This window comes from Dendropsophus ebraccatus, chromosome 2 (genome assembly GCF_027789765.1).
Source record: "Dendropsophus ebraccatus isolate aDenEbr1 chromosome 2, aDenEbr1.pat, whole genome shotgun sequence".
Classification (NCBI taxonomy): domain Eukaryota; kingdom Metazoa; phylum Chordata; class Amphibia; order Anura; family Hylidae; genus Dendropsophus; species Dendropsophus ebraccatus.
In genome coordinates this window covers 145,914,182-145,931,883 of record NC_091455.1, presented here as the reverse complement: position 1 = coordinate 145,931,883, position 17,702 = coordinate 145,914,182, and the positions used below count along the sequence as shown (strand labels likewise).

At 41.1% G+C, this 17,702-nt stretch overlaps 1 protein-coding gene across 1 annotated transcript in view; it reads left to right on the top strand.

Moving 5' to 3' along the window:
* Nucleotides 1-8,129, top strand: part of BMPER (BMP binding endothelial regulator) — a 206,300-nt gene extending 198,171 nt beyond the window's left edge. Inside the window, exon 15 of the mRNA XM_069958442.1 lies at nucleotides 7,633-8,129. Coding sequence (XP_069814543.1) covers nucleotides 7,633-7,814 — 182 coding nt within the window. The 3' untranslated portion in view covers nucleotides 7,815-8,129. The remainder of the gene's footprint in view (nucleotides 1-7,632) is intronic.
* The last annotated feature ends 9,573 nt before the right edge of the window (nucleotides 8,130-17,702 follow it).

Here is a 17,702-nt window from a genome sequence, read left to right as displayed (position 1 = left end):
GTTTGATCATTTCTAGCTCCTTAGTAATTATTCTGTAGTTTGATCATTTATCTGAAGCAGAATCTTGTCTTGTTCATACAGCTCTACATGATGCCAGCTACTTATTATGTCCGGCTATATTCAAGCTTCCATGTGCCCTTACAGTACATGCATAATCAAATGTATTATGCATGTACAGTCATTATATTGTAAATAGGATGATGACCATAATATCTTCATCTTTTACATTTAAAGAATCAATGAACTTAAAGGGGTATTCGTATGAAAATAGATCATTGCCTTTCCACAGGATAGTTGGTGTATAGCACATTAGTTAGCATGGCATCCATTGGAGAGAAATCTAAAACTTCTAATATTTACATATACAAAACCATAAAAATAAATAGATGCAAGAAATCTAGGGATGGATTATGGGAAAGGCAGAAAGCTAAAGGACCTCCACCACTTAGTGCCTCCACCTTTTAGCTCTCTTTAGTGCTTCCAAGGCAAGACATTGAAGTTTGAAAAGTTTATCACCAACAGGAGGGATGAAGATTCTTATGCTGCGTTTACACCGAAAGATTTATCTGACAGATCTTTGAAGCCAAAGCCAGAAATGGACTGTAAACAGAGAACAGGTCATAAAGGAAAGACAGGGATCTAGCCTCTTTTCAAATCCATTCCTGGCTTTGGCTTAAAAAATCTGTCAGATAAATCTCTCTGTGTAAATGCACCATTACTCAGGAGAGACATGTCAGTCAGTTTGTCAAATAGGGACTGAAAGGGTATAGAACAGGAAGCAATGTATCAAATGGGGACTGTTATGAATGCAACTTTGGCGCAGTCCTCGGGGCGTAAGGTATGACCGAGACTGCGCTTTTGTCCATAATCTTCCATTTATTCTGTGTTCTGTCTGAACTTTGACTTATTCCTCCTGGTCGGGTAGTAGTTTTCCCTGCCCCACCTGTGTGGTCGGGTCCCTCCAATCACCTTCTGGACCATAACCCTGGCCTCCTATTTTACTAACCCCAGTCTGTGTGCTCATTGTTGGTTATTGACTAATGGTACTTTTACATGGAGCGATAATTCGCCTGATCGCACGATTAACGATTTCAATGTTTTTTTTTTCATAACAATCAGTGTTTAGACGGAACAATATATCATACGGAAAAATCTTTTTGCGATCGTTTAGGCCTATCTCACACATAGGTTAAATCGGTGAAAGACTGTTTACATGGAACGATCTGCGAATTTTTTGCGAACGACCAACGACAATTTGAGAACTTATTGAAAGATCAAAATGAACGATTTCTCGCTTGTCGCTTGAAGTTTGCTGTGTTTACATGGAGCGATTATCACTCAAATGCGATTGTTATCGTGCAAATTCAAACGATAATCGTTCCGTGCAAAATCACCATTAGTCTCTGCCTGCTTGTGGTACTTTTTCTTTGCTTCTCCTGATTTCTGCTTTGCATCTTTTGTTCCACCTTGCTTGCCACCTGCCCCTGACCATATTGCCTGTGTTTTGACTACGCCTATTGGATCCTGTTTTTGTACTTTTGCTGCCCGACCGTTGTGACCTGGATTGCTGACTATTCTTATTGTGTTTGTTTGTCTGTCCGTGTTTCGTGTACCACCTATACCAGAGCAGGGACCTCCTTCGTGATTGTCCCCGGCTGCCTAGGGCTGTGTGTGGCAAGTAGGTAGGAACAGTGGGTTTAGAAAAGCGCAGGGCTCACTGTCCATGTCACTGTCTATTCCACCTGTTGCTACTGGCGTTCCTGACAGGGACCTATTACTTACTTTATTGCACCTGATATCTAAACCATAGACCTAGACAGAGTTATCGTCCTAAGAAGGATGGCCTTTGGAACCTTTCTAAAGGCCTCCCCGCCTGCCTAAATTATTGTTTACAATATAGGCAACAATAGCACAATGTCCTAGAACCCTTTAAGTGGCATACAATGTCAACACCGTTAAATGGCTGAGCAGGCTGGAGATGTCACATCTTGAGCTGCGTCACAGTCCAGGAAGTGGTTGGGCACCAGACCAGCGAAATATGGGACCCAACGCTGGAACCAGGGATGGACGTTGTTGCCTTCATCCACCCCCTCCCCAGACTAGTAAAAAAAAGTCCTCTGGCTGAGAGTACCCCTTTAAGGTTTTAAATTTGTATAGTCTGCAGGATAGTAGAGAAAGGGGAGACATGATTGAAACCTTTAAATATGTTAAAGGTATAAATCACATTTAAGAGGGAATTATTTTTCATTAAAAAAAAGCAGCATGTGAGATGTCAAGACACAGTCCTCTCCAGCCCAAATATGAAATAATCGCTCCTGCTCAGGGATCCATCCATGAGGCTCCTAGTGGGCAGGCATGAAGACTGGAATAGTAGGTGCACTAAACAAAGTGGGACTAGGTGAGTATTTTTTTTTTCTGTTTGGCCATGAGGTACAGGTGGCATTATTACTGTATATGGGTAAACAGGGGACACTTTGCAGAAGAGAGTTTATAGCAAGAGTTGAAAAGGTTTACATACACATTATTATGCTATTTGGTGTTCTAGTGGTGATTTTGGGATCAGTGATTTTTTTTTTATCAAAACACAGCATTTTTCAGGTAAATTGTGTATGCATTTTAGTATAACTTAAAATCACCTAAAAAGCTGCCTGTAAAAAAAGAAAACAAAAAAAATAATAAATTAAACAAACAAACAACAAAATTATATATATATATATTTTTTTTTTTTTAACACAAATGCATACATAGAAGCCTTAGAAGGGCCAACATTTTCAAAAGTTGTTTGTACTTGATGTGCAAATAATGTATACAGCTATCTGTGATCTCTCCTCTATCACCTGTAACCATGATGACCATTTATTGGGTTAAACTGAAACACAGAAAATGGTTTGAACAAATGATTCTGCATGCATAAAGAATGATGTCAAGGATACTTAATCACTTTTATAATAAGTATGTGCTGATAGAAGAAATGGTGTCACTGTGACTCAAGAGAGCTCAGTCAATTACGTGACTGTGACAGAAAGCATTCTCGCATGGCAAATTCATTGGGTTTCTTCCTCCTCAAAACATAAATTGTTGACATTGTAAGGGTAATATACACAGAATTGTATTTACATCAGTGCCGCCTCTGCCCTGTGTAAATTACACTTTCAAATGTTTCATTTGCTTTGGCCATTTTCTGTGTTAACCTCTTGTAGCTCCTGCAACTGTTCTGTGCTCCCCTGTGGATCCCCCTGTGCTCTTTGGCAGGGTGCCTGAGTAACAATTTATTCTTTACTATGCCCCAGTGGCTCTTAAATTCTAGAAAGAAGAATATTCAGAACATGTTGACACAGAAACATTTGGTCAGACAAAGCATATATCATCAACTCAAAAATGGATATTGCTTTTCATGATATGTGGATTTATTTTACATCAGGCACAGCCTAAAGATTTTAAGGGGAACTCCGGACAGACTTGTTAAAAAAAAAACAACTTCCAAACAATGAAGGGTTTTCTCTATGTGCCCCCTGACACTGTTCTTGTGGTTTTACAGTAGTCCTGCTCCTCTGAGGCAGTTTTCTGCTTGCTCTGTCTCTATTCCTGTTCCTCTTTCCATGCACTGCTGTCAGACTACATTTCCCAGTCTCAGCCCATCTATGACCACATTCACTTCAATAACACTTCCCTTTCTATGCTGCTGCTGTTTTTTCTCTTTTTGCTAACATAGCATCTTTCTAACCCAGTGCATCAGAAACACCTTCTCTCTCTAAATACCCTCTATAGTGTTGTACTGTAAATCATCAACCCAGCATAGTGTCATTGTAGTTAGTCCAGTACACTTTCACCATCACTGTGTCATGGTAGGGCAGACAGGAGTATGTGCTGTGATTGAGTAATAGAGTAACTGTTCAGCTCAGCTCTGGGGGGGGGGGGGGGGGGAGAGGGGGGGAAGGAAAGAATGAGAAATACTTGTGCATCATGAATGGGGCTCCCATGGGCTTAATCACTGTACACAATACACTAAAATCCCATTGTTACAACTCTTTAGGGTGCATCTAACAAAACCAGGCAGGTTTATAAAAAGATATTTTTAAATGACAGGTTGACAGGTAGTGCACAAATGATTTAAGTGGTAGTCCAACCAAAGAAAAAGTCAGGGTGCTATGAAAATAAAAACTAAATTATATTTACCTGGCCCCGCCCCTACCAGTGGCATTCCTATTGCTTCATCCCATACACACCTCTGTTTCTTGTTATCTGCCATGCAGTTTCTCTGCAGGATCTGCCAGCTCAGCCAGTCACTGGCTCTGATCAGTAATTGGCTGATCTGGTAGTTCCTGCAGGGAATTTGCATGACAGATAACAAAAACAGCATTGAGCAATGCAAAACCAGGAGTAGTGAGTACAGTGGTGACAGGGTGGGGGCAGGTGTGTATGCTTTCTTTTTTATTTTCATATCACCCTAATTTTTTTCCGGGGATATACTCTTTTTAACCACATGTTGGTTACTAAATGGCAAAAAAATTCTCTTTCCGGCTTTAGTGATAATGTTATTCCTAGGTAGGTGCAAGAGCACAGGTCTACATTGATATGTAGGAAGTAGATGTGCTGGTGATGCTAGTAAATATGCACCTTTACCTGTTCTACAGCATGAGCAATGCAGGTGCTTTCCATTGGTTGGGCTCCAGTGATAAGACTTAGGGTGCCTTAACACAGGGTGCCTTAACATTTTTGAAGCCAAAGCCAGGAATGGATTTGAAAAGAGAAGAAATCTTAGGGGGAGATTTAGCAAACATGGTGTAAAGTGAAACCGGCTCCGTTGCCCCTAGCAACCAATCAGATTCTACTTTTCATTACTCACAGACGCTTTGAAAAATGAAAGCTGGAATCTGATTGGTTGCTAGGGGCAACTGAGCCAGTTTCACTTTACACCATGTTTGATAAATCTCCCCCTAAGTCTTTCCTTTATGACCTGTTCCGGGCTTTGACTTAAAAAATCTGTCAGATAAATCTCTCTCTCTCCCTCCCCCCCCCTCCCCCCCGCCCTTCTCTCTCTCTCTCTCTCTCTCTCTCTCTCTCTCTCTCTCTCTATATATATATATATATATATATATATATATTACAAATTGATCAACACCACAATCAAGTAGAGAAACAATTCATCTTTATTGCACAAATGTAATGAAATCACATACATCACTGGTTATTACACAGACAACCAGGGTACTGGTAAAAAAAAAGTCAGTATGTGGTGTGATAATATAGAAGAGTATTAGATTACATAGTACTCTGTTCTCTTTACCTTTTGTTTTTTTTTCCTGGCCTTTTTAATGCTTCTTTTGCTTTTTTCTCCTTTCTGTGATGTTGGTGTAAAGGTTATAGGTAGTCACAGATTTGCATGAATCACCTTAATTACTCCATATGCATTATTGTGTTTAGCCAGCAGATGGAGCCAGAGTACTATGTACTATATTATCACACCACATACTGGCTTTTTTAGTACCCTGTGAAATTCCTTGGTTGTTGTTTGTCTGTATAGTAACTAGTGAGGTATGTGATTTTATATAAATAATTTTATTACATTTGTGCAATAAAGATGAATTGTTTCTCTACTTGATTATGGTGTTAATCAGTTTTTTAAGATATAGGATATATACCAGATATATTCAAGTCACATTTTTTTCTGCTTTATTTTCTTGTATTGTACCACTGGTCTCTGGATATAAAAAGTAACTAGTGCCAGGTTCCATCTGCCAGTCGGAGCAGTTGAGTAGTTATAAAATTTGAATTGTTGTTATCCTAACTGTGCTTGGAGCCATTGATGAAATTCAATGTTCTGGATGGAAGAACCCATCAGAAAAATTCCAATTTCATGCATGTTTGTAATCTTTTATGGTACTGAATATCATTTCTAAACAATGAGAAGCATTTATGGATGTTTTTAATTTCATGTTTCATCTGGTATGTGTATACCAGATGTAAATTTCCTTTCTGGAAAGGTATGTTCTGCTCTAAGGGTCCTCATCATTTCTATGTTAGTGTGGCATTTCAGAAAGTATTCACCTAAGACCACAGAGGGGGTGCTATAGAACTCCAGGGCTACATGATGACTGCATTAACATCTAGCCTTTGACTATTTAAGAGTTTTAATCTAGCTGTAAAAAAAAAAAAAAAAAAATCAATGGGGTTCAGATCTGGTGACTGCGCTGGCCACTCCATTACCGATAGAATACCGACTGCCTGCTTCTGCTGTAAATAGTTCTTGCACAATTTGGAGGTGTGTTTAGGGTCATTGTCCTGTTGTAGGATGAAATTGGCTCCAATCAAGCGCTGTCCACTGGGTATGGCATGGCGTTGCAAAATTGAGTGATAGCCTTTCTAATTCAGAATCCCTTTTACCCTGTACAAATCTCCCACCTTACCAGCACCAAAGCAACCCCAGACCATCACATTACCTCCACCATGCTTAACAGATGGCGTCATCTGGATTCATCTTTATTCCAGTCTTCCTCTGTCCAATGTCTGTGTTCTTTTGCCCATCTTAATCTTTTTCTTTTATTTGACAGTCTCAGATATGGCTTTTTCTTTGCCACTCTGCCCCGAAGCCCAAAATCCCGCAGCCGCCTCTTCACTGTAGATCTTGACACTGGTGTTTTGCGGGTACTATTTAATGAAGAGGCCAGTTGGGGACCTGTGAGGCGTCTGTTTCTCAAACTAGAGACTTTAATGTGCTTATCTTCTTGCTTAGTTGTGCAACGCGGCCTCCCACTTCTTTTTCTACTCTGGTTAGAGCCTGTTTGTGCTGCCCTCTGAAGGGAGTAGTACACACCGTTTTAGGAAATCTTCAATTTCTCAGCAATTTCTCGCATGGAATAGCTTCCATTTCTAAGAACAAGAATAGACTGTCGAGTTTCTTTAAGATTGTGATTCACAGAACAGTCTGCATTCAATTACAATCATTTATTTAATAAATCAATTGTGTTATTTGTGGTTGACGCTTTGTCCTTACTTGTGAAGTACAGAAGTGGCTTGATGGCTTCTAAAGAATCTGAAAGTACAAAAGCTGAGGGTACGGTATGTAGACATTTGCAGCTAGAATAGTCATTTACCACATTAGCAATGTATAGAGTGTATTTGTTTAAAGTTAGGACTAGTTTAAAGTTATCTTCATTGAAAAGTACAGTGCTTTTCCTTCAAAAATAAGGACATTTCAATATGACCACAAGCTTTTAAACAGTAGTGTATATATATATATATATATATATATATATATATATATATATATATCCCATGATGATAGACAGGCAACCTTAATTGAGGTCAGAGATGGCAATGTGACAACGATGATAAGTGGTAAACAATAATAAGACAATTCAAATAACCACTCAATAATGCTCCTGTGGCCGATATGGCAGCATCGGCCACAGGAGGATGTAAAAATGCGACTGTAAAATGTATTACAGTGTGTGAACATAGTCTTAATGTGAACAGAGCTAAATTGTAATACCACACATGACCAGGGTGGTGCTGTTCTAATCCTGGATAACCCCTTTAAGTATGCCTAGCCTACTATTTTAAGTACTGACAATCTGTAACATATTAGTTCTTTATATGTCTATTAATTGTAGTCTTTTTGCTTTCTTCCAGCAACCCAGTGTAAACATGGAGCAGTATATGACACTTGTGGTCCAGGGTGCTTGAAGACATGTGAAAACTGGAATGAAATTGGTCCGTGTACAAGACCGTGTGTGGCTGGTTGTCACTGCCCAGCTAATTTAGTACTTCACAGAGGAAGATGCATCAAGCCAGCACTCTGTCCTCAGCGGTGACACACATCTTTCATCAAGAACTTTTTAACGCTGATGGTTTCATTTAAAACTCTCAGCAAGTGAAGGACTCAAGTGTTTCGACATGGAACTTGTAAAATTATTACATGCTGAAACGTTCAAACAAGGACGCAAGTGACTAATATAAATATGATATATATAAATATAAATACAAAATTATTCATCATTTATATAAGCAAAGAAAACCAATTTATTATATGTATATTTTTTGCTATAATGTTTATGTATTATTTTTAGGATTTTATCCTTTAAACTATTTGAACAATTGTATAAATAAAACAGATGTTTCTAATTGAATATTGTAGCTGTACTGCCTCGCCTTCCTTCCACATTTTTAAGAAGACTTTTCAAGGCAGAACCGTTTGCCAAACTAAATTTATTTCAACAATCAGATTGAATTTACAGTTTAAACTGGAATATGCACCTCTTGAGTGAAAGAAAGATTTGGTGAGAACCTGCACATGTGTATATATATATATATATATATATATATATATATATATATATATATAGTCTCTCTCTCTCTCTCTCTCTCTCTCTCTCTATATATATATATATATATATATATATATATATACAGTATATATATATATATATATATATATTTGTGTGTTATCCTTTTTACATACTGTATCTTATATAGAGAGAAAACATTTAATTAAAACATTATCTATATGTTAAAGATAAGTTAGCATTAGCTATGTATCTCAGTTTTCCTGTCATAAATACAGTATATCATTTAAAGACCTAACCTGATACATGACAGAATTTACAACTTCTGTAATGCTAAAGCTTGTCAGCTACTTCTTTTTTCTGGAACATGGAACATCCTAGAATAGTATTCGTAAAGGCTTGTTTCTTTGTCTAAAACATCAGTATAGTAGTGCAAATCTTCAGTTTCAGAGCTCCCAGCACCATCATTCATTATGATGCTGGAACTGTTTAAGGCCTCGTTCAAACTATGTATTTTTTGATTAAACAATGGCTGTTGTTGCAGGTTAATGAGGCTGATCGCATTAACTAGTATTGAATTCCATGCGGCCGCACAGAAAACTGTCATGTCTATTTTGTGCGGCTGCTTTTCATTAAATAGCGCATGCACGAAATAGATTGTGCAGACGATGTAAAGTACGGCTCCAGCCATACTTTACATTATCTGCTATGACTGTCACAGTATGGACACTGTCTTACCATGGGTGAACATGGCCTAAATAACAACAAAATTATTCCCACAGATGAAAAGTGACCCTTGTGGTTGAGGCACTGGCAGCATGAGGTAAAGGGTGCTGCTTCTTGGATGCCTTCTTCTATTTCATGTAGGTACCCCTGGATAAACAGAGACAAGGATTTGACTGCTGGCTTTGGATGGTCTATTTGTAGGGAAGGAAATAGAACATTGGAACTCCAGCGGTATTATGAAAATTGATGGGATACCACCGGAGTTCTAATGTGTCTTGCAGTTAGGTATTGCATTTTTTTGTTTCTAAGGTTTGTATGTTTCATCCCTCGAAGGGATGTGTAAATGAAATTAGAATGAATATGTTCCTGCAAGACACTGCTGACAATGCAGTATGCTGCCAATTGGCTCAGTGTGCCAGGTCTGGGGGAGAAAGAGAGAAAGAAAACATTGGATGGTGAATATGACCTCCCCCCCACTGTACCTGCTCCAGCAAGGAAGGGGGTCACTTAACCCCCTTCCTTGCTGGCACGGGTGCAGTACAAGATCAGTCTGGCCCCCAGGGGGTTAAGTGGAGATGCATAGAATCCCTGCTTAACCCCCTGGGTGCCATACTGTTAAGTGGGGATGCTATGCTAGAGTGTTCAGTCTGACATCAAGGGGTTAGGTGGGGATGCCATACATGGCGAGCAGGAGGGGTTTTTTTATGGGGATTTGCTACTGCTCTGGACAGTTCCTGACATGGACAGAGGTGGCGGCAGAGAGCATTTTGTCAGACTGGAAAGAATACACCACTTCCTGCAGAATATACAGCAGCTGATAAGTACTGGAAGACTTCAGATTTTTTAATAGAAGTAAATTAGAAATCTCTGGCACTTTCTGGCACCAGTTGATTTGAAAGATTTTTTTTTTGTTAACTACCTCTTTAAAATGCAAAATGGTGTTACTCTCTTTCCGAGCCCAGTTGATTATAGCTACATATGGGGTAATGCTGTACTCAGAAGAAATTGCAGAACGATTTAATGGGTGCCTATTCTTTAATGTGTTTGTGTGATGTGGTAAGACACGTCCTACACATAAAGGGGTGTGGGTCTGCTTACAACTGTCCCTACTCCAAGATCTCTCCCTCAACTTGTCCTGCAACAATTAGAATGTAGGAGCAAATAGATCCAGTGAAGCCTATTCTTCACAATGAGGAGCTGTGAAAATAAGCAGTTGATTGGCTGGTAGTCGGTCTATTCACTATATATCCGATGCTCTATGCTGTGCTATGTATAGTATTAGCCCTAAGAAGGGCTTTTGGGGTCTTGCCTGTTTAAAATCACTTAAATCTTAACTGTCCCTACTTCAAGATCTCTCCCTCACTAGGTTCAAGATGGCACCTGATAACGAACAGCGGGAGCTGACTTCTTGTTGGAGGTCACATGAATAAGCCATATAATCAATGTAGACGTTGCCTGCATGCTCCTAGGGCCTATCACAGGCCTCCCTGTATAGTTATTGGCTAGGAAAAAGCACCAACCTTTGTGGGAGGAGAAACAAATTTTTACTGTCTTTTTGCTCGGATACTCAATTGAAAATGAATACATCGAATAGTGTAATATTCAATACAATAGCTACTCGATCGAGTACTACTTGCTCATTTCTATTGAAGAGTCAAATAAGGTTTACAAGAGAAGTGTTTTTAACAGGGATGGTCCGAACGCGAACCCTCGGTAATGATTCCCACTGTCTGCCCGCTCCGTGGAGCGGGCGGATCCAGCGGGAGGACCGCCTGGAAAACTGGGATACAGCCATAGCCATAGGCTGTATCCCAGTTTTCCAGGCGTTCCACCCGCTGTATCTGCCCGCTCCACGGAGCGGGCAGACAGCGGGAATCTGCTGCAGAGCCTTCGGGTTCCTACGAACCCAAACCTCGGCAGTTTCGGACCATCCCTAGTTTTTATTTAAAAAAAAAAACTGAACACAAGAACAGGGGGGCGCAATCTGAGGTTAGTTAGGGAAAAAATCGGAAGCAACAGGAGAAAATATTACTTTACTGAAAGAGTAAGATTCGATTTAATATCGGATCTCATTATAGTCTATGGGAGAAAAATACTCGGGACTTGGAAATCATTAGTCGACCACTTGAAGGTCACCAAGTCCACAATGACAGCAGGGGAAGCATGCCTGGGTACATCTGACACACCCAAGTCGCAGTATTACGCCACTATCAGAGCCTGTCTACACTCCAAACACAATTTAACCTCTATGTATAATGGGAAAAATACTTCTTTCCTCTACATTGGCGTGAACAGCAAGCCAAAAATTAAGCAAAAGAAACTTTATCATGCACCCCTTTAAATCACGTTGCCCATGACAACCACAGATAGCATAGGCAAGGGGGAAATTAAACAGCAACCACCCTTAACTGTCATTGTATATGACAAATCAGTAGTACCAAGATGATAGTTTTAATAGCACAGTCACAGTATATAGCCAAATACTCTGGCCTAGGCCAGAGTATACCAAGGGGTATAAAACAGCCTAGGCCAAACTATACCCCGGGGTGTAACATAGCCTAGAGTATACCCATCCAGGCCAGAATATCCATTTAATGTCGAACCAGGCAGGGATAAACTCTATATTTGGGGGTGTAAAACAGTCTAGGCCAGACTATATCCCTCCAAGTTATCATATCACTGGTTTTCTCACTTCTGGCCCAGGCTACAGTATACCACAGGGGATATATTCTAAAACAGGGGTGTAAAATAGCCTAGGCCAGATTTCATTGCTCCAGGTCATTATGTTATCACTTCATTGTGCATCGTGCATTGATACATCTTGCACAATTTATTGCACAATTTATGCCTAAGGCCTTATTCACATGCTCAGCAAAGTTGTTCGAAATTGCAGATCTGTTCACGGTTCATGTTAGAACACATTGATTTCTATTGGGCTATTCACACAATCCGTTTTAATTCTAAATCTGAAAATAAAAAAAGGACATGCTCTAGTGCGGATTGTCACTGCGGTACGGATTACCAATAGTAGTCTATGGGATCCGTATTTCTCATGGACATCACGGATGTCACATCCGTGACATCCGTGAAAAACACGGATCATATATAGGCAAACTAGTACTATTGAAATTTTATGGAAACGGATGCAATACAGATGCAAATACGGATGAATTTATATGGACCAAGGAGTAAAAATAGCGGGAAATGTTGCAGTCCTCAAAAATTACTTTTTTTGCAGTCAGTTTTTTTTTAATGGTCAAAAAAGTAGTGTCAACAGTACTTTATTGTGCGTCAAAAAACGCATCCGTTATGATCCGTTTTTGTTTTTATAATGAAAAACGGATCAAAAACGGATGCACACAAATGCATCCGTTTTTTCAATCCTTTTTTTGCAAAAAACGGATTAGTTAAACAGATGCTGAAAACGCAGTGTGAACCTAGCCTTAGCAATCTTATGGACCAAAACACCACAGAGTAGAGCAGCCCAGCCTGGAGGAAGGGAGTCTGATATACTCTATGAGGTACACAGGGAGCTGCTGTCAGTATATACAGTGAGCACACTTACTAATACTGTACACAATTATTGTGCAGCAAGGGCTGCATGGACATCATTAGCGATGTCCATGCAGCCCTTGCTGTATATAGTAAATAATAAAGCTATTACTTACCTGATCACATTCCCCGGTGTCCTCAGGCCTTGTCTGTGCGATACCCTGGTCAGCCTAGTTGCAGCTCTCACTTCTGGTCCCATCTCTGAAGTGACTGAGAAATCACTAGCCAAGACAGGCTAGACACGGGACCAGTAGTGAAAGCTGCAGCTGCGGTGACCAGGGTATCGCACAGACAAGGCCTGAGGACACCGAGGACTGTGATCAGGTAAGTAATAGCTTTATTATTTTAACCCCCCATTTATTGCCATCGGCCGTGTTACCTAATACATGTAGTGATATGTAGCTGGCAGCTGAGGATCGGTTCTTTAGCTGATAGTTGTCTTTATTACATGGGTGATATCGGCCTGATTCAGACAATTATTACTAGGGCTCTTAGTCACAGTCAGTCAGTCCAGAAGGTTGCAAGCCAGGACTGTTGCTAGTGTCGTATAAGACTGACACACAAAAAATGTTTATATGCATTGTTTAAAAAAAAAAATATATATAGCTATATCAGGACCTAAAATTACCTCCATTCTGTTACTGAAGAAAATGCGCACAAAGAACAATATTATCACCTCTCCATGACCAACACATAATGACCCAAAACACCAATATTACCACCATACAGTGACCACCACATAATGACTCTATATACAGACCAATATTACTGCCATAGGGTGACTGCCACATAATGACTCTATATACACACTATATACAGACCAAAATTACCACTGTAGAGTGACTACTGCATAAAACCCCCAAAACACACTGTATACAGACCAATATTACCGTCATAGAGTGACCACTACATAATAACTCTATATACAGACCCTTGGAAAGACAGATAGCCACCGGCACTGCTCAACTTAGGCTACCACATATACGTACCCCACAGGTGAATAGAGATTAGACGATGATCATTGGTTGGTGCTCACTACGATAATAGATGCATGTAAACTTGACAAGTTCGTTAGAAAATGATGAGGGCACTCACCGCTTTTGTGATCTTCTTTTATTTCATTTCATATCTTTGCTTGCATAAATTACTGGGCATAGTGGGCTTCAGCGTGGATGCCAGACACCCACCAGACACCCATTATGCCCAGTAATTTATGCACGCAAAGATATGAAATGAAATAAAAGAAGATCACATAAGCTGTGAGTGCCCTCATCTTTTTCTTACGAACTTGTCTATATACAGACCAATATTACTGCCATAGGGTGACCTCCACATAATGACTGAATACTATCTTATTTTTCCTGAATAAAACACTGTATTACCTTAGTGACATCATCATACACTATACATAGGAGCTGCAGCCAATCACCGCCCTCAGTGGTCACCTGCAGCAATTACATAGGACTGATGAGACCAGAGAATGGCTGCAGCTCCTATGCAGTTGAGGCTACAAACACACGTACCGTATCCGCAGCAGATTTTTTGATGTAAGTTCGCAGTGAAATCTGCTCCAGGTACCTTCCCATTCACTTCAATGGGATAACATACTCACAGCAGAATTGTCATCCCACTGTGAGTATGTCAAAGTCAGTGCCATTAACCCCCGCAGCCCGGATACCTGCCCATTCACTTCTGCTGCCCCGCCACACCGCACCGATTGGCTGAGCACCAGGAGACACTGGGAGCCCGCAAAGCAAGCCAGAGCGGGGACCCAGTGCAGTATGTTCCCGGGCTGCGGGGGTTAATAACACTGACTATGACATACTCACAGCACGATGACAATCCCACTGTGAATGTCATCCTATTGAAGTGAATGGGCAAAATCTGCAGGCGATTTTTTTGCGAACTCGCAGCGTAAAATCTTCTGCGGATAAAACACGTTTATACCCTTATAGCGACTTCACCTGAACACTTCTGCCACTGCTGAGACAGCAATGGGATTATATAGTATATATATATATATATATATATATATATATATATATATATACACACAGATATACATACATACTGTATATATATACATATACATACACACAAACTAACACATCCATGAAAAAAACATTACAAAAATCCAAACCATCCGTTCCATATACTACACACATGACATGTCATACATACTGCATTCATGCATTATACACATAGCATTCATACACATTACACACTACATATACAGAATACTTACTCCCTCTAGCAGCATGCTGAGAGGAGTGGTCCTTGTCCATGGCAGCAGCAGGCTGGGATCCTCACACAGCCGGCACACTTCTCCCCCATCGTCCCGACATCAGTCACGAAAGGAGGAGGAGGAGGACGGAGGCCACGCAGTGCAGGAGGACGGAGGTGAGACCATACAGGAAGAGAGGGGGAGGGAGGGAGGGAGAGAGGGGGAGGGAGGGCCTTAAGGGAACACACACACACACACACAGCACACTCAGGGAGGATACCGTCCTGCAGCCTCTGTGTGACCCCTGATAGCAGCAATTAGCTGCAGCCGGGGATCACTGCCAGCAGTGCCAGAGCCTGCAGGACGCAGTCTGTGAGCTCCTGCCTGTGACATACGCTTCAACAACGTTAGGGGGCCCCTGAGGGATGGGGGCCCTGGGCAACTGCCCTATTTGCCCACCCCTAACGCCGGCCCTGCCTACAGGTGGGCGGGGGTCTCAATCAGCCAGGATTCTGTTACAAGTATGCAAGGGTTTGCAGTCCGGAGCCCCATCTCAGAGCCCTGGGTGATATATATCATTATAGAGCATGGGTCTCCAAACTGCGGCCCTCCAGCTGTTGTGAAACTACAACTCCCATCATGCCTTGACAGCTAAAGCTTTGGATTTCGCTGTCCAGGCATCATGGGAAATGTAGTTTTGCAACAGCTGGAGGGCCGCAGTTTGGAGACCCATGTTATAGAGATTCCATCCCTCCTTTTTGTGCAGCTACTGGCTCTCAAATACATCACGGTGTAATAGCATATAGTCACTTTATGTATGTATTCATGATTTTTTTTCTATTCACTTTTTCATTGATATATTTATGTGAGCATTTGCACTTTCATACAGGTTGTTATTTGGAGACACAGTATATTGGATGTAGCTGGTCACTTTAACATACAGGGACTGTAGTTACCATTGTGTTGGGGCTCCGGTGGGAGCGACATGTATACATTCATGCGTTTTCCATGTGATGGTTTACCCTTATGTGGTTTTTAAGTGTTTTTAAATGTGTGTCCATTTTTTCAATAAAGATGTGACTATTAACGATTACTGTAGATTTGTCATACGTTTGTGGGTGCGCCATCTTTTGTTTCCCCCCTTTTTTTCTGTGTATGTTTGTTCTATAGTTGGAACATAGGCAGCATCCTGCATATACCCATATAGCAGCTCCCACCTGTTCTCTTTATATTACAAGTTTACCTCAGCAAGAAATATGGTGACTGCCATGAGGTGAAGTCTCCTCTCTCCGCTTCATATTACACACAGCAGCAGCACTGCCCTAACACTGTACATCTTTAGTCTATGTTCACACTGCGTATGAGTCCGGCCGCATTTCATACGCCGCTGTACATGTGCAGCTGAAACTACGGGCGTGGGAAAAGTAGACATGCGGCCGGATGCATATAAACCGCGAACATACGCCCGTAGTACAGTTATGCTTCCCTAGCTTGTTTCGAAGCGATCTGAGGCAGGTCATTTACTTGGAAATCTTCGCCCAGCCCCGTAAACCACACAGAACCTTTTGGATCGAAAAATCAAGTTCAATTTGGCTGAAATAAGTACTCCGTACGGGACCGCATGAAAATCCACGGCCGTGAGTTTTAACATTTCCGTCCTCAAACAATGGTCTTGTTCATTTTTCACGGCGCCGTATACGATCTGGCCGTAAGCTCATACGTAGTGTGCACTGTGCGGCCGTATATCATATACTTTCAAGCAAACGCATCAACCTCAAAACTACGTGCGTATATTCGCGGTTCGCACTACGGACGGAAACATACGCAGTGTGAACATAGCCTTACACTACAATAGTAACAATATAGGGGAAGATTTATCACAGCCTGTGCAGGGGAGCAGTTACCCATAGCGACCAATCAGATTGCTTCTTTCATTTTTAAAAAAGGCCTTGGAATATGAAACCTAGAATCTGACTGGTTGCTATTGGCAACTGCTTCCCTGTTCCTCTGCACAAGTTTTGATAAATCACCTTCATACTTCCTTTAGTTACTGTTTATAGCTCCAACCTATGCTGCAGTGCTGTACAAAGATTGTAGTCTATCATGCTGTCCTTACTGCTGCAGTTTCTTCTGGGCTCAGCTGTTAGATGTTAGGGGTGTGGTTAAAGAAATATTTGCATAACCGCACCCACCTTATGACTCACTGTTCTCTCACTGGCAGGAACAGGAAACAAAAGGGAACAGAATTTCACAGGAAGTAAAGAAAACACAGGCAGAGTGGTCATGTGACTGAGCCTGAGAACACAGTAAGCGCTCTAAATAAAAAATAGAAGTGTATGTAGAATATGCAACACCCACAGAGGTCAATGCAATGCTAGTTTATTGAAAAATCAGTAGCTTCTCTCCTAACTCAGCAGACAAAGCGGAATCCCCAATAAATATGGTGAAAAATTAAGTAATTCTTGTGTATATCACATACTGATTTCATAAAATGGCCTGAGGGGGTATAAATTTGCCTAGGCCAAAATATACCCCGGGGTATAATCTAGCCTAGGCCAAAATCTACCTGGGGTATAATCTAGCCTAGGCAATTTTAACCCCGGGTATAGGGGCGTGGTTTCGCCGCTGAGGAGAGAGGCCGTGTGGTGACTGAGCTCCTGCTCCTTCTATGAACTGTAACCCCCGAGCACTGAATGTTACAGCTCCGGTGTTTTCACCATCTCCTGAAGGGACATCTACACCTACGAGATCCCTTTGATGAGCTGCAAATTCCTGACTCCCAGCTCACGGCTGCTTTACTGAGAGACATCCTACTGGCTTTCCGTGACTCTATCCAGCTTAGGCTGGACAATGCCATTGCTACTATAAGGGACTCCGTGTCTCAGGTTGACAAGCGGCTTCAGGCAGCGGAGGTT